This window comes from Topomyia yanbarensis, chromosome 1 (genome assembly GCF_030247195.1).
Source record: "Topomyia yanbarensis strain Yona2022 chromosome 1, ASM3024719v1, whole genome shotgun sequence".
Lineage (NCBI taxonomy): Eukaryota > Metazoa > Arthropoda > Insecta > Diptera > Culicidae > Topomyia > Topomyia yanbarensis.
In genome coordinates this window covers 156,121,017-156,145,518 of record NC_080670.1, presented here as the reverse complement: position 1 = coordinate 156,145,518, position 24,502 = coordinate 156,121,017, and the positions used below count along the sequence as shown (strand labels likewise).

The window sequence follows — 24,502 nt, the reverse complement described above, 5'->3', positions numbered from 1 at the left end:
TTAGTTTGTTGTGAACTTCCCACCCGAGAACATGTCTTCTCTGAGTAAGTGTTTCTACGAAGCTTCGGTCGGAAAGACCTGTCGTGACCTTTGGCATCCGGGGTTCGCCAAATGTCGCCATTATATTTTTGACTTATGGAAGCGAATTTTACCCGGTAGCTTTAAGCTATACGTTCCGTTACTGGTGGTAAGTGAGTTGGCGATCATCCAAAAATATGATGCTTTATTACTGACGATTTGTATTGAAATGGTTTATAGCTTCCACCGCTCGTCAAATCTGATGGAGTTACTAGATCCTATCTGGTAAATCACTTTCTTGAATACGTATACATTTCCGTGGCGACCTACGTCCAGGCGGCACTGTCTTTGACGTTTCAATGCGGATTCTCGTGAGTAGTAGTAAATGTTGTTGTGAAAAATTTGAAACGACTTTAAAATCTTAAAACCATCAGAAACCTTTTCGGATATCTGAACTATTGGTGTGTTATGTTCTGGCCGTGTCTACTGGGTGTCGCTGTAGGTCCTAGGCTGCCTCAGCAGCATCTAAGATTGCAAGGGATTACGTTTTTCAACATGGTTAAGTCAATTAACATATTTCTAAGGTCAGCAGTATAATTCACATCCACAAATTTGCAGATGGTGGAAACGATGATTCGTAAAAGTCGCATCAATGTCATCCAGCATCTCAGAAACTCGAAGGTTTTCGGAACATTAAGTTTTATGCTATTGAGTGTGGTTATCATGCCGAAACTTAACTCTGGAGTTGTGAAACAGTTTTGGTAGTGATTCAGTTTTCTCTCTAGATCTAAGATTTTAAAAATAGTTTCGAGTTTTACAGGTTAATCAATCCGGTACCGCAACCGAACGCCGAAAAAGGACACTGTAGTCACAAAAACTCCTGCCGGCATCATCTACTGGATGGAATGTTGAAGTATGCCACCGTTGGACTCATACTCGAATCTGTCCGGGCACTGATCAACAAATTTGCACTGCTAATGTCCAACCGGTCCCAATTTATGACGGAGTTTGTTCAAATTTGTAGCACCAGGTTGGGTCTGTTTTTGGCTTTCTATGTTGGTATTTATAGACTGACGACCTGTCTGATGACACGGCACCGACTGGAGGACGACGGTCCCCTGCAGTCGATGTTGGCGGGTTTCCTAGCTGGAAGTGCCTACTGGGTTTATCCAAAATATCAGGTTTACACGTTGGCGTTCACCAAGGCAATTGAGGTAAGATATTGATTATTGCTTATATCATTCGAGTTATCTTGATTCAATTGTATTTTTCTGCGTTTGTCGCTTCTTTTGCCAGTTCCATGAGATTCATTTTTATAAATTTCTTATATAGCACAAAGCGCCTGTTTGGTCCTATTATTATATTGCATCAATGTCTTTGCTTCATTACTAAGAGCAAAATATGATAAAAATGGCACAAAGAAAACTACAATCAAGTGCCTCAATTAACGCCAATGCTCTCCAACAGCTTCATATGGGTAAAGTAAAACATTAGCCTAGATAAGGCATAAACAGGGCCGTAGCGTCGTCTTTTGTCGCTCTTGCCCGAGTCTCAGTTTGCTGAATCCTCATTAATTGGTAACCTATAAAAAGTTTTACTGACTTTTTATTTATTTATTACAGCTTTAACCCTATGGTTGATTCGCTGGGGGGTTTAAGATAGCGAATATATTTACATATCATTGAACAATAATGATTGCCGAAATATTTCTGTTGACCATCGAGAGATTTTTAGGAGGCCCATTGGTTGTATGTAAGGTTGGTGCCAGTCCTGTAGATGCTTTCTCCTGACGCATTATTGGAAATTGGCGATAGATGACAGGGTGATTTAGTGATGAGCGACAGAAGATGACTCTGGTGGCTACAGGGAATAACGCACGATCACCACCGATGGTGACTGCTCTATTGTCTCTTTGATGTGTAGGTGGCTTGAATATTGGCCGGACAGGGTCTGCCGAGACTTCCGCTGTGCGTGGCAGAAAGGCCCGCTGGGCAGCGGTGGAGGCCCTTACCAATCTAGAGATGTTAATAGCTGGCTCTTTGTACACGGGGCTACGACAATGAAGGTATGGTACCTTGAGGGAAGCTTCTGACCCTTCCGATGTGATGAGAGAAATGTGCCGCAGCGAAAATCGTTCCAGAGTCCCTTCTGGATGTCGCGAAGGGTCCGCCTGTGGATATTAAGACTTAGATGGACCCGAACAATTTGGCATCCTTGAGGAATGACAATAGGGCACCCTCACGATCTGAGCCATTTGACAGGAAGTCGCGAATAGAAATGGGTAGGTTGTATTGTTGACGCAGGTCCTGTGGTTCCCTGTTACACAATGTTAAATCCATATAGGAACATCTTCTGGTTTCCAGGCGAGGGCGAGCAATATGGCGATTGCCTCTGCTGAGAAGACAGAGCAGATGGATGGAAGGCGTAGTGCGACAGCAGTTTCTATACCACTGACGCCCACACCAAAATCTTCGTCTAGTTTTGACCCGTCAGTGTAAATTAGCGTGTGGTTGGCATACTTTCACTCGACAAGTTGATGGTAACTCGTTCGGGCAATGCTGAAGGGATCCTCAGTTCTGAACGAGCTAGACAGACAATCGTCCAGAATTGGTCCAAGGGTGGACTAGAATCGATGACGTATTCTGTGCAAACGAGCAATCGCAGGGAGCCGGCAACAAGTTGATTCAGCGTAAAGCTTCTTGGCCATTTCTAACAGAAGGCATTCGTCACCTGACATCTATTCCAGAAAGCTCATAGAGCGAGTCACCGTTATCGCCCACCAACCGGGAAGGATACCTGCCTCGATGCAAGCAGCATTGGCTGGGATTCTAGGCAGCAGATTCGAGGCCAGTCGGACCGCTCCATGATACAGTGGTGCTAATATGTCAACCAACCCCTCCCTGTTGTAGCTACTCAGTTCAAGGCCATAAAAGAGGCGGCTATAGATAAGGGCTTGGCTAAGACTCAGTGCAGTCCTTCTATTACACTTTGGATAACGAGAGCTTACGTACGAATCAGACTTTTTCTGCTTTCGCAGTCTCTCTTCAATTGAAGGAAGTGCGGCAAGAGTGTGATTTGTGTCTAAAGCTGTACGCACACGAAGCGACAAGTTCGACTGTCTTCCACCCACGTTGACTCGAAATATTCGGTTGCTCAGGTATTACTTGATGAAGCAGGCAAGATTTCCTCGAATACCACAGCTATACAGCTGCCGACATACACCTTCACGCCACACAGTGTTGTATTCTTTGGCTATATTCAAGATTGCGATATCTGCATGCATACCGTCCTGCTTTGCTTGGCGAATAACTTCTCCGAAGGCACCCAATAACATACCTGTACCTAGACCCTTCCTGGACACAGTAGATTTCCCTCGCCCTGCATTTAGTGCATCTGCTTCTGGGCCAGTGAAAGATTTATTATCATTCTGGCTTGAGTCCGGTGGAAAGAGGTCGACGAGACTTCCAGAGCCAGTTTTCGTAAGACGGGAGGGAGCGATGCATTTACTTCCTCAATCGTCTTCCTTGCTTGGTTTCTGAGGCGGCGGTACTCACTCAATAGTTCTTCCCTTCGCTGTTGGTATGGGCTGGTTCTCCTTAATATTCGGAGGGTTTTTCTACGTACATCTTCAGGATTCCACCAGTGTACAGCCCTTGGCGGGAGGTTGCTGCTGGTCTGGGGAATGCAAGACCTCGCTGTTTCGGTTTTAATTTCTGCTAATTACTCTGATGAATAGTGGTAGTTGCGGGTACACGATCGCAACATATTTTTTTACAATGGAGAATGCAATTTACGCACTAACCCAGTACACGTGCATTAGTAGATGCCAAGCTACCACACGGGGTGTACTGGAGTGTCGGGCTCTCATGGTGACACCATGACTAGGTAATACCGACTACACTCCATTGGGTATCGCCATTGTTCCCCCAGGGACTACCTCTCGGTATTACTTCTGGGGGATGGCATGTACTCACTCACTCTCGCTCACACGTTCATACATCCTGTATGAGGCTTACTTGGGTGCTCTCTGTCTCTGTGGACGTCCAATCACGATCGCAAGATATGACAATAGGGAAGTGATAACTACCCCCATTGCCGTTAGAGGTTGACCATTTAAACCCATCAGCAATAGCACTGGAGCAGATGGTAAAGTCTATCGATGAAATGGAACGGCCTCGGAAGAAGGTGTCGCTGCCGTCGCTTGATACTACTTTCTTCGACTGTCTTGAGGATGCACCAGCAAACGCCGAGGGCTTGTCGATAGGAGTCGGGACAACAACGGTCGGGCCAGTGCCAGTTGGGGGGGGGGGGTTTCCCTAATCCTCCTTCGTCTGTTGCAATTTGGTCCCTGTGTGTGAGATGGTGGCTGGGGGTGTGTTGGTGGGCTGTCTTATTCGGCGGGTTGCCAGGTAGTGAAGATTTTGAATGATATTCGCACTGGACGGAACTAAATTGTATGTCCCTTCAAGCTCCTATCGGGCGATCTTTAATGGGACTACTGAGCGTTTCTTCAACAAGGATCGTTTGCTGTTCGACTATTTTAACATTGTGTGATACATTATTCTAAATACATGCATATGGATCATTGTAGCGAAAATGTTCGGTGTGACAATTGCACAGGGAATCATGAGTTTGACTTTTTCATGGTAAAACTGAAAAATGTGCATATTGTTGAAAGAGTGGAGAGTTCACATGATCTATTATCATGCCCCGCGTACAAACAACGAGGAATCTGTAGCGTTCTCTTAAAATACGCTCTAGGCACTCTTGCCAAAATACTATAACGAGCTACGCAAATCACCATGACAAATCATTAATTATGCTCCCTTGGCTCAGGAAGAATATAACTCTGACGATCCTTACGTGGGGACATCTTTTACTGCTCCTAAAATTTATAGACAGAAGAGATTCCTTATAAAGGCATAAGGTTTTCAATATACCACTTTTCACACGGATATGAACCAATACAATGAAGTATTGGCTCACGATTTCAAAAGTTGGTCCTTAGAAGCCAAACCCTAGATTTCGTGAATGCAACTTGCAAACTTTTCTGTTCTGTTCGTGGATTTCTAAGGTAGCGTACGATTCAACGCAACGAAACGAACTGTGGTGGCAGATAATACATGAACATGGTTCTCCAACAAAGCCACAGGCTCATTCGTATGACGCTGGATGGGTCAAAATCAAGCGTCAGTAGGGGAGCCATTGCTTAGCAGAATCTTCGACTGATCTGTGATCGATGCCAATTATTCCGAAATCTACCACGAAACCAAGAAGATTATGAATTCATTTCTTTGTCCACTGTATCGGAACGTTGCTTCAATTTATCTTTCAATCTGCTTACGAGTCCGCAAGTGGTCTTGTCATAGAGTAATGGCCCGTCGTTCGTCTTCTCGTAATCCGCTGTTGTACTCATTGACAAAATATTCTGTCAACGGGAGTTGTATTCTTAACAGAAGACGGAATAGCAGCGTATAAGCGATATTGAAGGCCACTTTGTTTCGATGCGATAATTACTGCAGACGGGTCTGTGGATAAGTCATATGAGGCAATGCAACCATGCATTTTTTCATCTATCATCTATGCTATGCTACGTCCATTCATTCCTATACAAACGGTCAAAAGGTGACCGTCCCGGTCGTTGATCATCTGCTGCACGTTGGCAACATACATCGAGCCAGTTGTTTCACTGATTTTTCCTTGGGTTATCCAATACTTGTGTCCCTGCTGTGTTGAATGATTCTTGAAGACCTCTTTTGCATCCGTGGGAGGTGCCGAAGGCTGAGTCTGGCATGAAGGTGGTAGGGGCAGCTTGGAGTGTTCTATATTCGTTGGGGCAAATGCTGCTGATAGGGCTTCGTCGGCGGATAACGATTGTAAATGTCATCTTATCCTGTCCCCAATTTCTCCAGGGTCTGTGATGGTGATGTCGTTGGCTGCTAGGGAGTAGCCGTTTTGTCGGCGTTTTCCACTGAGCACATTGACCCATCTTCACAGCTTCGTAGTTGGGGAGTCCGGATGAAGCTGGTTTCCTTAGAGTTCCCGTAGCTGCTTGGATTGTTTACCTTTCCTGAGTGTTCTAAAATATTCCGCTCTTTGGTCACGGAGGGGGAGATTGGGTGATGTTTTATGTAGGATACAGAGTGCTTTCCGATGCTCATTGATGGCGGCGGCGACGTCCGGATTCTATCTGTGTACGGCTCAGTGTGCTGATACGTCTCCGCCGGGTGGTTTTAGGTGGAGGGAGGTGGTGGTTGGTGTGTAATTCTATGAGGAAGTGGTCGCTCCCAGCCGTGTCGTTGGGCTTCGATCAGCCACATATCCCGGCGATAGAGCTGAGTAATTGTCGAAAGTCGAAACACAAACACCTGGACTAATTATAGTTAGGTTTGGTGCCCTTCATACATAAAGATGGTTTTACACCAATTTTCTCCTAGGGAGTAATGTAGCGCTTCCTAGCATTCGCCTGCTTAGCTGAAAACAATCTCGACAAACATATGATTACGGCCTAAAAGCCAACTGTCAAAATCCACTTTGAATGGAAATTCCAGACAAACCGAGAAATGTTCGATTTCAGTAGGTCTCATCAGCAATCAGAACCTCTTCACCTACGGGACATCATAAGGTAAAAGTCCTTTAGTGTGTTCACAAGTGGTGTTTCCAATTTTGGACTTAGCGTCAGCCTGGTGCATTGGTCAAGTGCCGTGGTTCTGAAGAGACGAAGTCGAAACGCAAACCCCTGGACTATTCACGGCATCGTTTTCTTCGATGAGTTGGATGATCTCATTGCGTAGATGGTAGCACTTGTCCGAGCTCCAGGTCGTGTGGCGCGCGTTGAAGTCTCGCAACATGGCGAATGGAGCTGTGATCTGGATGATCAGGGTGATTAGTTGATAACCCCCTGTGAGAGGTAGATCCACACGATGGAGCAACGTATGGGGGGCGAGACTTTCCTGGCATCCGCCAGCAGAGGCCGGTACTTCCACAGATGGGGTCAGCGCAGGGCAGACTATTTTGTGGGAGTAAGCAGTAGTTGTGGTATTGAGTAGATTGTGATTGCAAGGGATACTTTACTGGGGATGCTCCAATGGTCCCACACCAAGAGCCTCATCAGTGGGGGCCTGTACGTCCCCGGGTAAGGTCGATGTGGATCCATCCTGTCCTTGAGGGTGATTTTTACTATTTTCTTGATAAGGTATTGGCAACTCTTGTCTCGAGCGGAGTGGTTGCCTTGACAATTAATACAAGTGCTACGGTCCTGGTTCTCCTTGGATGTCGGGTGCTCCTTAGAGCAGTTGAGGCAGGTCTTGTGTTGACTACAGTTCATCCCAATACTCATCAGTCCCAGGACGATGTATTCTGGGCGGTGAGAACCGGAGAATGAGAGCACAAGTAGTGAGGGGGAATGCTTTTTAGTGATATATTGGTCTGAATGGGATTTGATGATAAACTGGATACATTACCTCGATCATCCTTTATTATACTCAAAGGAAGCTTCTGTTGGTTGATTTCACAGCCTGTTTTAAGAAATCGGGAGCTGCCGGCTTAAATTTGATCCCCCTGGGGGATGGTCGGTCCCCATTTGGCTATCTCAGGTGCGGCCTTCACTCATAGAACCGATCGACGAACACTACGTCACTACTGACACGGGTTACTCGGCACACGAGCAAGAAAGTTCTGTTTCTGGTTTGCGGGTTACTTTTCGGGACAACATGATTTGAGATGACACCTAGTAGTCGTTTTTTGACACGAAAACGCCAATTTTTGTTCCTCAAAAATGACGCCGATTTTTGCACTTTTTCAGTACAATTTATCCGTGATTTCAAAAGTTAAACTTTTAAACGATTCACTTGGATTGCTTTAATCACTTCCGCGGATTTATCGACCCCGCATCGGGAAACGACGGGAAAGTTTTCCGCCTGTCACAATCTGGTTGAAGGTTTTCGTTTTTCTCTTCTTTCAATCACACCGCGAATGCGGAAAAGATATGCAGACACGTATAACAACGCCGGGAAAATCACTACTAGTAGCGAGCCGGAGACGTCGAAAATCGATCAACTTGTGCACTGCCGTTCTACGCATAATTGTCCCATGTATATAGGAAATTCCATAGAACATGGAACAAGTATGCTTATAACGGTAATGCAGAGCTCTGGTAGAATCAACAGAACGCGATGAGAGTCCAGACACGAATGCCATGTTCTATGGGATTCCCAATCTACATGGGACTGTCGTGCGATAATAGGCAGTATAATAGAGCATAAATGGTTTACGAATAAAATAAACTGTTGCGGGCCCAGATGAGGCACGCCCGATACTACCTCAAACGGTGCTGATATAGTTTTATCTATGCGCATAAACGCACTACGCTCGGTGAGGTGCGACATTATTCACCGTATCAGCCACTCAGGAAGCCCCATTTGCTCATATTTGCCCACTATTAACAGATGAGGCACCCTATCGAACGCTTTTGCACAGTCATAGTAAACGGCATCAACTTGTTGACGTTCTCCAAGAGCGCTGTTAAATAACGAATTCAAAGCAAAAAATGAAATTGTTCACCCGTAGCCATCTTGTACTTTTAAGTTTGAAAATTTTCCGCAGTTAACGCTTCCGCTCGGCAACCTTATCTCATTATTGATAAAGATTCCAGATTTCAGCGCACTCATATTTATTCAACATTATAATCATACTTATTAAGAGAGTCCTCTTATATAATTGTGCAAATAGTACCTAATGTTTGATAATTTTTTTTTGAAGAAGTAAAATGACTTAGATACGTCACACTGCAAAATTTTTATTAAGGTTTCATCTATAAACTAAAAATTTTCGAGTATAAAGTGTCAAAAATGACGGCTCCAGCAAAAGGTGTTTTGAAAATCGACCTCATCTGCAGGCACGATACAGATCGCAATTCGTCGTCTACAAGCAGTAAACTAAAACTTGAAGATTATATTCCATAGAGGCGCCCCATCCTAAAAGACATTAAAAAATTGGATATGGAAACAAAATGGCGGGCACTTGAAAATAAAGTGTCGTTTTTTTCGCATGATTTTCCACTTTGGCCGGCTGTAAAAAATCGTTAATTATCAAAATATGGCGATTTTATAGGTTACAGCAATCGAGAATCTTGTCTTTTTTTGGGCGGGCAAACCCCGAAGTTGATTAGTTGAGTGGTTCAAAAACGAGAATGCCCGCTGATTCGAAAAATCTTGTTCCAAGAAAGCCGCCATTTTCGACACCATTTTTGACACCTTTCGCTCGAAAATTTTTATTTTATAGATGAAAGCTTAATAAACATTTTGTAGAATAGAGCACATATCTATGTTACTGCTTTAAAAAAATTATTAAACATTAGGTACTTTTTGCCACAATTATATAAGAGAATTCCCTTAAAATAAAAAAAACGGAAGTTGGAGGGGGACTATAGCCTCTCCATTCAACTCCCAACCCCCTGCTATGCGAACACTTAAACACTTTCGACTGTCCTGGGCTATTACTCGCCTGATATAGTCACCCTATGTTTGGTTGGATTTGGTTTAAATCGTCTGCGTTTCCGATTTACTGCCGAAAACTAGAGCTAATAAAGTTATAAAAATAATCTTGAACTTAGTAACTGGAGCTATCTTAGCAAGACTAGTCGTTAAAATCTCACAGCATGTTTTAGCAATACCAAGAATGCTATATTACTCCCTAAGGAGAAAATTGGTTTAAACCCGTCTTTATGTATGGTCAAGTGACGCGGTTCTGAAGATACGAAGTCGAAACGCAAACGCTTGGACTAGTTAACAACAAGAAACTCACCACCACACCAGTATCGCAAGTTTTGGACAGTTAGTTATAAAAATAAAATAGGTTTCCATGCTCGATTCACTTCAACGAACCGAACTTCTTTGTAACATTTGCATCGTCGGCTAAAAGCGAAAGTAATTCAATCCCATACCAGTTCACTGCCGTAGTAAAAAGGGAGAAACAAAAGACAGTGAATCATTCCTCTTTTTATTCGTTACAATTCGAAGCCATTATTGCACTTTTCGATTTTAGAGCAATATATAGTTGAACGTTCCGTTCCATTCCTTTCAGGTTACTCATAATTTCGATTCGAAATCGAGAGAGTTGACTGTTAATGCAGTAGAAGTTTTCTCCAGCCGATATTATATCGTCTGATTGGCTTCAAAATATGATTAGTTTGGATCCATTGCTTCAACACTCCCGATAGCCGTGATCGTCTAGTGGTTAGGACCCTACGTTGTGGCCGTAGTAACCCAGGTTCGAATCCTGGTCACGGCAATGTCTCTCATTTGAAACATTGTCACGGAGAGGGAGTTTTTTTTCTATCTTTGATCTATATTTATATAAGTTTCAATCATACCATGTTATCACGGTACAGCGGATTTCGAGTAGGTAATGAACCTATTTTTGCCTTGTTTCTATTATCACCTTACCCATTTGAAGACGTTGATTAGAGCAGCGTCCGTCAGTTTTGTTCAATTAGTTGCGCTCAAACACGAGCATTTCACCGTTTTCAGGGTACTTGTGGTATTATCTTGGTTCTTAACAACGAAGCTAAGCTCTTGATACCATTTTGTACGCATTCCATCGATTGTAGGCCGAGTAATTAATGAATTAGTGAGGCAACCTCCCTAAAATTGTTAAAATGGGCACATTACCCTACCAGGAATATAATCAAAGGATATTTAAGGAAATATTTAAATATCCTTTTGTAAAAAAAAGCAAAAAGCTTTATTTCGACGGATTAAGTGATAAAACTAAATTGCTACGTTAATATGGAATTAAGTTTAACGATTTTTGCAGTTTTATGCGGAATTCCCTCTTAACATTAAAGCATTGTTTTTAGACAATATAACGAGGTTAAAGTTAACATAAAATACTTTCAAACGATAACTCTTTTCCTACCAACAGATTTCATGGGAGTACTGGATTAAAACTGGACGAAACATTCCGCCGTTGGTGAAACGATTCAACCAACTCTCGCTGGTTTACTTTGCCCAAATGATTGCCTTCGGATACCTTGGTCACATTTACGCATTCCATCCGCAACTATCACCACCGTTCCACATCAAAGCGATGGGATTTTGCTCCAAGGACCTCACATGGAACATGCGCCGTACCCTGATCGGTTGGATAATCGGAAACGGTTTCTAGAATGTCGTCATTTTTCTGAGTTAACATTTAAAATAAACGTTCGTTCGATCTTTATTTATTTTCACCTTGTACGATACTAATTCGAAAACTCTTCCGAATTCAAAATCAGACATTCAGCACTTTCCGTTTGAAACTAGTTGGCATGCGTTACGGTTTATGAGCGTTACACCATGAAAAAGCTTATACGGTAAACATATAAGAGAAAGCTTAATAAAAGCTCTAATTACTAGCAGCGCCATCTTTGTTTTAGAAATCAGAACTGGCGAGAAATATCCAAACTGGTCACACTGGTATCCAGCGCTCAAGAGCAATGTATTTCGTATATAGTAGGTAGGTAATAATTGATCGTATATTGGTATAGAATGGGTAGGATAATTCTTTAAAATGTCGTTAAATCTCGACAAACATATGATTACGGCCTAAAAGCCAACTGTCAAAATCCACTTTGAGTGGAAATTCCTAGGATAGGATCCGCCAGCTGGCTTCTTCTTATATTTTACTATTCCCTGTTGAAAACGACATACCCCCACTCGACCAATGTTGCCAAAATATTTGTTTTGTTTCGGTCGTATATTTGTTCTGATAAAAATATACTATATTATGTACCAATTTCTTGCTTCTGGAAAAATCAAAGATTTAGTCTATATATCCGCATTTAAACGATCATAACGTTTTTTTTCCATCGCAATACAGCAAAACAAAATAATATATATTTGTTGTTGGACATTACGAAAAATATCTTCTAGCCTCTTCATTTTTGTAAGTTGCGACTTCCGGGATAACTTTCTCCCTGTTTGCTCAGTACTTCCAATTTAAGTACTATTTACACTCTCGGTGGAAATGAACGTGAACATGTGTTGAATACCTTCCATTGTTCACGGTGGACGACGTCATGAACAGTTTCATCGGTGAACAACGATTTCACGCCCAACTGGCAGTTTACAGTTTGTCAGAATGCAATCTGGTATTCGAAGGCGAACGTTCACCGTGAACAGCGATGACATTTATATTCACCACTCCGCATCAACTCCGTCCTTCGTCGCGTTTACACTACCGGTGAACAAGTGAATTGTCCACTGCGAACATATTTCACTGTGGAATATTTAAAATGATCGGGGAATATGAATATTATTGCATTGATTCTATTATATCGAATAATTGTGCATGGATTCGCTAAGTATATTAATGTACTATCGTTTAGTTCCAGTTTCATCAATTTCTATGCACTAATAAGTGAGATATTAGAAAAAACAACTTGGTGAGCATCGAGTTCACGTTCACTTTCACCGAGGGTGTAAATAGGCCTTTACTCGGTACTGGAACAAAGACAATTTTTACATGAAGTTCAAAATATTTTCTTACTTACGCTACACAGCCTGTTGATTTCGAAAAGAGGCATTTTCGCATTATTCCGCACACAGAACAGAATCCACGATAACCGCGCTACCGGATCTCTCGGGAACTTCAGTTCAGGATAATATGTTTGATTTCGTCTGCCAAATAATGCCTGCACTTCATAATTACAGACGGATGTTATAGAAAGAAAGCGGTATCTCGAGAAAACAAAAAAATCAACACAGTTAACAATCGTCGTTTTATGTTTGATATCACAATATGACAACACTTCCAAGCAGCCCTTTAGTACTTTTTGTTTCCAAGCCGAAGGTTGGCCTATGTCACTTTCGTCCAATCACGAGCTGGTTCAGAATTGGTTCAAAAACAGGGGACAGAGCTGGCGGATCCTATCCTAGGGAAATTCCAGACAAACCGTCATTAGTCAAACACAGTTCACAACAGTTTATGAAAGAGAAAACTTTTCTCTTTCGTTTACTACCAACATCTGTGATTGGCGTGTAACGGTTTGTCCGGAATTTCCATTCAAAGTGGATTTTGACAGTTGGCTTTTAGGCCGTAATCATATGTTTGTCGAGAAATGAAGAATAAAATTCTTTTATTTGATAAACCGATAGTGCTCATACTTATAAATATATATGTTCAACCTTTTAAACTTCAGAACGATTATTAATAGATTTTCAAAAAATGTAAACATGTTCTCGTCTGACACTGTTGGTGTTCGTTGACAGTAAATTTAGCCACATGGGTTAAAGCATTTTTGACGGTTATCACAGCAAAAGGATAGGGATCAATGGAACTATGGTTGTGAAAAAACAAATTCATAAAATAATTTTTGTCATTTTACGTAAGAAAAAAGTTCAATTACGTATCTTTAATGTCAGCTGCATCGGAAAATATCAAAAACAGCATAAGGCCTAATGACCCTTTTTTGAAAGAGTGTTTACTACAACAAACAAAGCAAAAAGGATTGGTTAATAGTTGTGCAAGATAACATTAAAATTGAAAATATTCCTAGAAAGTAATTAATGTTTTTCCATGACATAATTTCAAACCATTTGAAAAATGGGAAAAATAAGAAAGTTTTTTGCTGGATGCCGTTTGTTAGGACTAAAAAACGGACACCATGTTTTCGGTAGCTTTAGAAAGAAATCATTAACACGCACCAGTTATAGAGTTACTTTTTTATTTTTCTTCGCACCCTTCAGGAGCATTTCATCAACTTCTACAAAAAGTATTTACAGTCAACGTGAAGATCATCTTCGGTTAAATAGCACAAACTACAGAGCAAAGTTTAAATAATTATCGTTCGGTATAGCGCCGTAGAGCTAAAAGTATTGTTAAGCCACTAAAAATAAGATTTTTACACGGAAATTATTGTACACTGAACGGTTATTAAAACGGCTTACTTAATCGGTAAATCAGAGTTCAGTCATTCTTGGCACAACTGATAAAATTTTGACACTAAAATTTTTCCAAAAAAATAAATATGAATCAACAGCTCTCAATTTTATTTTTTCGTTCGTTTCTCACATTCGATCAAATGGCACCAAAATTCTTCAACATTCTTCAACTCTATTAAGTTTACAAAGGCACTTGAGAACCTAAACTTTTTCGTTTTACTACTATCTATGAATCAGTATTTTTTTCTAACAATAAATAACTACAAGGCATCCGTGTTTTGGCCTACCAACTGTATCAAAATAGGTAGTATTTAGTTTTGTTCGTATATATTAGTATTTTTACATTTCTCACTCAAATGAGCGTTCCATTTCCCTATCAAACCGTGTATTGCCCAAATTGTGTTTGATTAGGAGATTTTGTCATTTTAATTGCACTATTAAAGAGGGCACTTCCTCGTTAGACTTTAGAAATAGGAGTCTCAAAAAATCAAATTTTCACGGGTGGGGTCAGATTCAATTAAATTGACTAGTTAGTTCATGTTTACAGCTAAAACTCGACGCTTCCTACAGTTAATGGCCTGCTGCACAACGATAAATTAGAACAAGTCCATGACTGGAGATAGGCTTTCCACTGTCTGTTTGAGACAGGTGTTGTGTTGACGAACGCAAATTTGAGTATTTTCATTGCCAAATTGATGATGTTTTTTCAACCCTGTCTGGGTATCAGTTATTGGACATCGATTGTCACCCTCCTCATTGTACCTCTTTCCCAAATCATGCTTTTTACTCTTTTAGTCGTTTTCCAAATTGAGATTATAGATCTATTCGAGAAAGTCAATAAATTATTCTTTAGTTGTACAAAAAATAAAATACAATTCGATTTCGGTATTTGTTTGTAAACTGTGCACTGTTTTCTTGGCATTCGAAACAAGAGACATTTCCAATCGAAGTCGGCCAGGAAGAAAAATCTCATCAAAACTACTGTTCTACAGTACTTATATAAAGTTCTTCTCAGGCGGTTCGCCATTTTGTCAATTTTAAGCGTTTTTGTTTTCACTTACTTCCAAAAAGCTGAGATTTTCGTTTTCGATTGTTACTAACCTGCACGGTTTATTTTACAAGTGTTCATCACCGTGATAATTGCCGTTGCGATTCAGAGGCTGTCGCTCCTGGGTGTCAGTCGGTCGATTTCGTTTGAAGAAACCGCACTGAAAGTAGATTAATCAGAATAAATATATGTTGGTCAATGAAAGGTTATAAAAGCTCAAAGTAAAGAACAGCGAAATGAAAAATAGCATTGTTGGGAACATATGCGCTGGCATTGAGTTCTACAAGATGACGACACGAATGAGCTCACGATGAATGAAGTTCATGTTTGACAATTGAATACTTTACGGTGACGTCACAAATGAACTGAGTGTTCATTTTTGACAGTTTGCTTGTACTGTTTACATAGACTTAGAAAAATTCTTTACGATTTTCTTCGAGTGAATCTAGTCGTCCACAAATTTTTCTAAGTCCATGTAAACAGTGCTAGTGGATTGTCAAGAAAAGTGAGGTTAACTGTGCCAGTAAAGAACCTAATAGTCTAATCCATGTGCAGTTGTGTTAGTGTGAGACTGAGGTTAAATCTGGTAGAATTTTTGCCAAATGAGCTTAAATCAGATGGCGAATTGTAAACATCGCGTTATATGTATGTTGTCCATACACATTGCTACTGTGTTGGTGTCCTAGACGACAAATAAGTCAATTGAATACTGTACACTGACGTCACAAATGAATTCGATGTTCATTTTTGACAGTTCGCGTGTACTGTTTACATGGACTTTATTAGCGATTTGCTTCGAGCTAGTCGTCCACAAAATTTTTCTAAGTCCATGTAAACAGTGCTAGTGGATTGTCAAGAAAAGTGAGGTTAACTGCGTCAGTAGAAAGCCTGATTCTCGGTGGTTTGTTTACTTTGTCAGTTGCGTGAGCTCGAGCGGAATGGGTGCTCATCTGTTACATTCGAACTCACATAACTTCGGGCCCATATTATTGGCTCGAATCAAAACTCGTCGAAATGTTAATTGACGATAGGTTCATCCGGAGTGTTCATTTGTGTTTACGTTTTGCTAGCGTTGCCAATTTTATTTTGTGTCCACCCCCCAATGTGGCTACGTCACATCGCTTTTGCGCGTGCTGTCCGACTTTGCTACCGCTCAGTCGGACTTAAACTAGAGATAGCCCCTATGTTTGAGTAAGCCGGGCAAACGAGTGGATCACAGGTTCGCTTGCTTCCGACGGCGGGTCGGCGGCCACCTCGCCCGGCCGATCCTCAGCGGCTCTGCGTCGCTTCGGTTCCTAGGCCTCGGTTGTGCGGCAAAGCCGCATCGAAATAGTACCCCTTAAACATTCTAACTAGAATCGGTTGTGTCACCGGAGCCGGAATACGAATTAGATCAATCAGCATTCCGGCTGAGCTTAACTCGTCGCTGTTGTGCTATCTTATGACAAACGCCATTTTGGGGTAAACTGAGTTAGATATGCAACATTACTAATCTGAAAATTCTCTACAAAATGGCGTTTTCAGAATTTTAAAATTTTGCTTATTTACTGAGTTATAGCGAAAAAAGTGATGAGAAATTGTCAGTTTTTTGCTTTAAATCACTGTATCTTGGGATTCGCTTAAGTAATGTAGAAGTTTTAGATGTTTTTATATGTAAAAATGTCTGAGGAACACAATGGCATATTAATTTTTAAAATAAAAACACATATATTGCGAGAAATATGCAGTTTTACTTTTAAATTGGCAATATTTCATGTTTGGCAACACTGTAATTAAAAATTACTATTTTTTCTAGATTGCTTGCTCAATTTCCTTCAAAATGCATCTCATCGATTGTTTCTCGGCCGAATAAAGCCGAAGATATTAATAAAAGTTAATAATTGATGCTTTTTTTTCTATGGAAAATTTTCCACGCACAATTATGACACGCCATACAAATTTTGCCATCAATACACACCTACGACACGTGTGAGTGCGACTTTTGTTTACATTTATAGTGAAAACTCGCAACATAGTCAACCGAACTTCATGATATTTGAGAGTTTAATACAGAATAGATTGAAGCATTAATTGTCTTCTTTGAATTGTTTTTACCATTTATAAGTTTCAAGATATTCAATCTCAAACTTTAAAAATCGTTTTTCTCGAAATGTGCTAAATGGCGCTTGTCATAAGATAGCACAACAGCGACGAACTGGGAAGTTTAGTAAAATTTAATCTGGAAATAAAAATTTTCTGGCAACGCTCCAGCACCCCGTTGAATTTTAACGATTTCATCACCTGGGCGCCAGGTTGACGATATGAAGTGAACTTTGTTTGCAACCAACTGAATACTTTACGCTGACGTCACAAATGAATTCGATGTTCATTTTTGACAGTTCGCTTGTACTGTTTACATGGACTTAGAAAAATTCTTTGCGATTTGCTTTGAGCGAATCTAGTCGTCCACAAAATTTCACAAATTCCATGTAAACAGTACAAGTGAACTGTCAAGAAAAGTGAGGTTAACTGTGTCAGTAAAGAACCTAACAACATCCAGCCTGGTGTAAAACCTAATCGACATAACCCCACAAAATTATTCGAATGAACTTCGTTTGACAATTAGTTTCTTTACTGACACAGCTAACCTTACTGTTCCTGACAGTTGACTAGTACTGTTAACATGGACTTAGAAAAAAATTGTGGACGACTATTGAATACTTTAGGATGACGTCACAAATCAACAGTGTTCATTTGTGGCAGTTCGCTTGTACTGTTTACATGAACTTTATTTGTGATTTGCTTCGAGTGAATCTAGTCGTCCGCAAAATTTTGCTAAGTCCATGTAAACAGTACAAGTGAACTGTCAAGGAAAGTGAGGTTAACTGTGTCCGTAAAGAACCTAATATTCGCTCGAAGCAAATCGTAAAGTTCAAGTTCATTTGTGACGTCAACGTAGAGTAATCAATTCTCGGTGGCTTGTTTACATGAGAATAACGTGAGTGCAAATGCAACAGAGGAACATCCGTTGCACTCGAAATTATGAAACTGGCGAAGTAAACGAATCACCGAGGATTGTTAAACATGAAATTAATTCATCATGAGTTCATTCGTCTCATCATCTTGTAGAGCTCAATTGTATAACAACACGTCAATCTTACCACTACTGCCCAAACCCCAATGCATCCCAAGTAACAACAATGAGAACAGGTATGTCATCTCCAGGAACCGGTATCCTCTGGTGTAAGCCAGTCCAGAAAGTGACAACCCGTTTCTTCTATTTACTATTTAACTTTTTACTTTAGTTTTATCCACTGTGCGTTCCACGGGTGTCAAACCGCCCTTAACGTTCCATCGACATCATTAATCGCATAACGCAGGTCACTGGCAATAAATAGACACCTTCCTCACGAAGTACTCTATTTACTGCGCTACTTAACCTTAGAACGTTGTACTAGGGTACAAATGTACCCCAAGCCTTGTTTGGAGCCGTGTGAAGACGAGAATTCGGCATTTATCGACCTGGGACTCTAATCATAATTCAATTTAGAGTTCCTAGTAAGAGTAGGAAAAGGTGGGGCACAATTGTACCCCAGTGTACGGTTGCCGTTAGTGTTTCGTCAGGTTTTGTTCTGTCAGGGCAAATGTGACTCGTTACAATACCAGTTTAAATACTGGTTGTTTTACTACATAAGTAACAATGAGTGGTATATAATCGTTTTTAATCATTTATTTAATTAATTTAATTTAATTTTGAAGTAGAAAAAAAAATCGTTCTTGGCTGATTTATTGTTTTATTGTTTATTTTTATAGTTTTTCAAAACAATGGCTCGCAAGTATAATTTGCTTACAGTAACTGCTGTAACTGTAACGTTACGTGTTACCAATGTACTACTGGTCAGAAATACTTTCTAGACCATTCTTTAAACTTTTAGAATCATTTGATTTTTTTCAAATCGTTTAAAAATTCGCAAAGTTATAGTTATTTTTGTGAAAAAAGTCAAAACCGCGATTTTTCACATTTTTTTGTTCAAACCAATTTATGTATCATTGATTCAATAAATTTCGTACTTTCACTTACACAGCTGCTTTCGCAATTGAAAAGCAAAAAAAATGATGTATTATACATTTCTTTTGCTTGCATTTTTACCTGCGAAAGTTGTAATTAAACGCGGGGGTACATTTGTACCCCAGTGCAACGTTCTAGGGTGGAAAACGCAAGTGCAACGTTCTAGGGCTAACTCCCATCTTTCCTGCCCTGAGCAGTTACGCTTCTCTGTGTACGTTAAACCGTTTTGCTACCAAATTTGTCTCAAATAATTCCCGACGGTAAACCTATCTTACTAGGATGGAGAGATCCGAGAAGGCGGATTTTCTACATACACCAATATTTCGTTTTCTCCGTTTTAGTGTTGCTAGTTCGTCTATTTTTTCTTCCGACCAACTTTCATTACATGACAGCTAACCTCGCAGAGGTTCTCAGTCGACTTTGGTACTATTCGCTCATATTTTCTTATTAGTTGGTTTAGCGTCGCAACTTTCTTTGGAGTTCCGACAGCCTTAGTATCCCATGTTTCCTCATCTCGAAATATTCGCTACGTTCCAGGCATCTCGATTCGCGTTGTTGCAAATCTAGGCAGACAACGATCACGTTCACTATTCCACGCTCTGGGCTGAAGGGAGACGAAGTGTGTCTGTATCGATGAGGGTACTGTCTGAAGCAACGATGACCAGACAGGTACTGCCTTATGTATGAGCTTACTTATCCATGTTTCCTCTTCACCCCGATCGAGACTCAAGAGAACCGGTATCTCAATTCTACTACCACTTGGCAATTAATCAGCCCCGAGCGATTTGATTAATCACGTGATCAGGTTCTGTTCGTAGCTCTAGGAACATTCCAATGATAAGGCAGATTTCTTCCGATGAGATGGCCCTGTACACGATCACATGGCTATAAGCCTGAAAGTACAGCGCAATTTTACTTGATTCCGCTCTGACATGAGCGCTGCAACCCAGACAGAACATCCGTACCTCCGTATCGGCAAAGATGCGCTAGCCAAAGACATTCTTGCTACTGCGTAGCCCAGCAGCATAGCTTTGGCGAACTTTTCGCTAGTCGGTTGATTTGGGCGGGCTGATGTGGAACCCACCAGTACGCAATAATGCGTAGAAATCGTCATTGTCAGCTATTGCATTTCAGGAAACCAAATGGTGCGAAAGACTTCGTCGTCGTTGCAGCGATGCGATAAGTTTCTATCCAACAACACTCCCTAGTGGCGAAAAGAGTTCACTCTTTCGATGATGCGGCCTTGGAGCAGGTATTCATTAGGGATTAGAGTGGGTGATCACCAGAAACTCATCATCTTACATTTATCGGCGTTTACCTGCAGACCATTCAACAAGCACCATTGTTCAATATTCAGTAGGTCATCTTGAAGGGCAGCATAGTCAAGTCCAGAAGCAATCCGAAGCGAAAGGTACTCGTTGAACGCTCCGGGTAAGGAAGGCCGAACAAGTAACCAAACTGCTGAATCTGACGAAAATAATTGTCTGTAATTTCGCAACCAATTTTGAATTCTACCAGATGTGTAGTACGTGGACGTGACGGCCATTCGACAAATCAAACGGAAAACAATAACACCAATCGGTTTGAAGGTGGGAAAAGTGCAGCAACTCCTTCACTTTCTTTAATGAGAGTGCAACTAGCGAACGAATCCATCCGGGTCGCTATACCCCAACCCATTGATGGAGAACCTCTCAGTGCGGCCACGACAACCAATGCCAAGGAAAGCGAAAATATGAGTCAAATAGAAAAACATTGCGCTCCAAACAACTCGACCTTCGTTAGACGGAAAAGAAGAGACACTACGTCTTACAGCGGTGATCGTCGCACAAACGAAACAAACTCCGTTGAAGGCTGTGGCTAAAATTCTAACGAGATGCCTACGCTTTCGGATAACGGCAGTAAATATGAAGAACATAACCAACCTCATTCTAGCGTCGATAGCCGACTATGACAATGGTGACGATGACTTCAACCCAGCGTATCGGAAAAAACCCTAAAACGCTTCATTCCGACATATCCAGGTACGTCAAAAGTCCTCCCGCAGATCAAGTTGCTGCGACCAATAAAAAGCAATCGCGCTCATCACTGGACAACTCTTCCAACGGAGGATTCCCAGAAACTGGCACCCACATCCAAAAATAGAACCATAAGTCAAAGCAGTCCTGGAAGATCAACGGGCTGTCGAATAACATAAACGACCTGGAAATACTCCAACCACATTGGCGATCCAGGAGATACATTAAAAATCAGTTCAATGCCCAGACAGCTGGCTCGGCAGGCAATCCAAATGGAATCTTAAATCTTGTCGAAACATATACCAATCAATCAGCTTGGAAATCCAAATTGATATTCCGTATACGATCATTGAGCTAGGTACCCCTCTATTTGCTATAGGGGCTATTATCGAAGCCACCTTTCGATTAACGATAATATCAATATACGTTTCGAGCCATGGAGTGAATGGTTTTGAAACCAAACTATCAAACTCAATCGACCAACTAAATCGCTCTTTCATTCTGGCAGGAGACTTTAACGCACATCACATGACGTGGGGATCCAATCGTGAAAATTGATAATGCACGTTGCGGAAGATAAAGGACCGATAGTAATGAACGACGGTAGCAGAACATTTTGCCGAGCAGTCACTACCACGGCTATTGATGTCACGATCTACACTAGCGATTTAATCACTGCCTTGACCTGGAGAAGTTATGCCAACCCAATGGGTAGTGATCATCACGCCATCGAGATAACCACCAACAACACAACGAGAAAGAGAAGATGGCAGTATTAAGAGGCGAACAGGGAGGTATTCAAAGATTTCTGCTTGGGACAAATCTCACGAAATGTAGAATACTAAAGGAGTTGCTAGAAAGAATAGTTAGTGCGGCATACCGAGGTCAAGTACTAAACTGGGCAGACGCGCAGTTCACTGGTAGAACTCCGAAACTCGAGCAGCTATCAAAAAGCACCGAAAAGCGCTGATGAAACTCAGGAAGACACCATCAAATCATCCGAAATAGCAGAACTCTTGGACACATTCCCAGTGATTTGGGAAGGTAAAAACCGAAGTTGGAATCAGTTTATAGATGGCATCGATAGTAAAACCTCTGTACATGAGCTATGGCGTCGGGTAAACGCACTTAGCGGTAAGCGTAGAACTGTCGGGTATTTAGTTGCGATCGGTGACACTGTGACTGACGATCCCGTTAGAATATCGGACGAGATCGGTCACTACTTTGAGAACTTATCAGGGGAAGTTTTCAGGGAAGTATGAAGCAAACCCGACCGTATTCGAAGACGACAGAGGTTTCACGATGGAGTAACATTTCTAGCTTTGGACACCGGACAAGGCACTCCATCCTGTCCAGATGAAATCGGATATCCTAAGTTAAAACATCTCCCATCGCGAGTTAAACCACCCTCTTGAACTCATACATCAAGATCCGGTCCTTAGGCTCCTTCCCAGCGACATGAAGAAAAAGTATCGTTGCGCTAATACCAAAACCAGGACGGACGAAGGTCAGGAAAGCAAGCGATTACCGTCCTATCAGCATAACCAGCTGTGTCGGAAAAGTATTCGAGTGAATGGTAAACCGCCATCTTGTTGGACGTCATTCTGCTGTATTTTTGCACACAATGGAATCCCTGAAAATGAAGAGGTCGACTAGTCTGGGAAGAAAAAAGCTTAGATGGGTTAAAGACATTTCCGGACTATACATCCGTAACTTCATCGACAGAACCATCTGGGATACTTGGTGAGCTAAATGGCTGGGAAATCGTTTGCAATTTACACGGAAAATGAAAGACGCAGCCGAAAAATGGAATGGCCGGTATTGAGCAGACATCGCGTCAATGATTCTAGTTACGACGTTACACCGAAACAGTCGATCCCCCAGAATGTGTGTCGTGTCTGGTTCGCCCAATGGTAGACCACATCCTGATCACCTGCCACATCTACGTCTATCTTCGAAGAATATGCGACATTCCCGGATCCATAGAGAAATGTTAAGTAACGACGAAATCCGAGAAACAACCTTAATCTGTTTTTTGAAGTGAGCTCACCTATTCGACAGTATAGTATATAAACTAAAAAATGGAATTACCATGATTGGTTTTAAATTAGGTGAAATGTATAATGAAAAACAGATATTCCATTAAAGGGAAGAGAATGACCCGTAGGGTTAAAGGTTCCATACTAAACAACATCTAACATCTAACAATTTCCAACACCCTCAACATCTTGATACGAACAGTAACAAACATGCATAGTTTTCTACGTCCATTCGGAAATCGTCTCCTCAGCCTGTAGATTGCAATTTAGGTTGTTCTTCGTCGACTACCGCGGAAAGCTCCCGAGTACAGGATCATTTTAATACATCCCAAATACCTTGATGAGTAACGAGTGCGGTATGTAGTCGTATGCGTTCTGGCAATCAATGTAGTCCATACTAAGACTCCATTGGTTGTGCACTCCTTGCCCAACAATGACTGTATCATGATGATCATTATGATAGCTTGTTCTTTGCCTCCTTGTGTCTCTTTCATCCCTTCTACTCGACTCTGTCAGGGAGCCATGACGCAATGGCCCCTTACGTATGTGGTGATGATGCTGCTTAGGACCTAGTACAGACTTGATAGGCAGGTAATTTTCATGTACTTTGAGAAGTGCGAGGAGAATTGTGGTTGATGAAATCCGACGATATGCGTAGATTGCGCAACGTCCTGTTGAAACATACAGCCATTATGAAAAGTACTACGGTTAGTTTCTTATACCAAACGATTTGGACACCGTCTGGACCAGGGGCTATCCAATTTCTATGGCATACATCATTGGTTTCGACGGTGACAGCTCGCATCACATCAATATCTTCGCCTGTTCAATCTTCTTCGTGCCTTAGCCACGGTTAGTTTTCGCGGAGATCTCCCAAATTTCGGTCCAAACGCTGACGAAATTGTCGATATCCAAGAGATATTTCGCTGGAATCGGGTTTCTGATCGCTGATTTGGTCATAGCACGTGCGCTCATTATCACGGAATATCCGATTTTGTTATCGTCAAGTGTGTCAAGTTTCTGTCAGCTGGTGAGCTCTTAGCATGCGAAGCTCACCAGATGCAACGATTGTAACCACATGGCGGAAACAATTCCGCAACCAAGAAAATATGCGGCTTTCCAAGTAATGTTGAGGCGGGTAGCCACTGATCATAATCCGGCATCTCAAAATTCTAACGGTTGCCACTGTAACACTGAGCACCATTAGATGCACATCTTCGAGGGTCTGCACAAGTTCTTGGTACGGAACGTTGTCGTCCATGACCGAAATTGCGCAGGTAAACTTGTGAGAATACTGCAGCTTCGTGATCCTAAGGCGCGACATTGAAAACCATACTGCGTAGTAGCTACAAATAAACGATGGTTCTGCCAATGATGAGACTTAACCTGCAGGTGTCTCATCGCGAATGACG

The 24,502-nt window shown here is 41.5% G+C and overlaps 2 protein-coding genes and 1 non-coding gene across 9 annotated transcripts in view; 2 read left to right on the top strand and 1 right to left on the bottom strand.

The window, feature by feature from the left end:
* The first annotated feature begins 31 nt into the window (after positions 1-31).
* Positions 32-11,186, top strand: LOC131676032 (uncharacterized). The gene is made up of 6 exons (XM_058955158.1): positions 32-187; positions 259-389; positions 453-576; positions 637-779; positions 839-1,232; positions 10,942-11,186. The coding sequence occupies exons 1-6, from the start codon at positions 32-34 to the stop codon at positions 11,182-11,184; spliced, it is 1,191 nt and encodes a 396-aa protein (XP_058811141.1). The 3' UTR covers positions 11,185-11,186.
* Positions 10,237-10,308, top strand: Trnah-gug (transfer RNA histidin (anticodon GUG)). The gene has a single exon. It is a non-coding gene; the product is annotated as a tRNA-His (tRNA).
* Positions 11,187-13,706: 2,520 nt separating the features above from the next.
* The window catches only part of LOC131678631 (integrin alpha-PS2), a 207,549-nt gene continuing 196,753 nt past the window's right edge, over positions 13,707-24,502 (bottom strand). For all 7 annotated transcript variants that reach the window (XM_058958873.1, XM_058958877.1, XM_058958886.1 and 4 more), the window contains one exon: positions 13,707-15,148. In XM_058958873.1, coding sequence (XP_058814856.1) covers positions 15,056-15,148 — 93 coding nt within the window. In that variant the 3' untranslated portion in view covers positions 13,707-15,055. The remainder of the gene's footprint in view (positions 15,149-24,502) is intronic.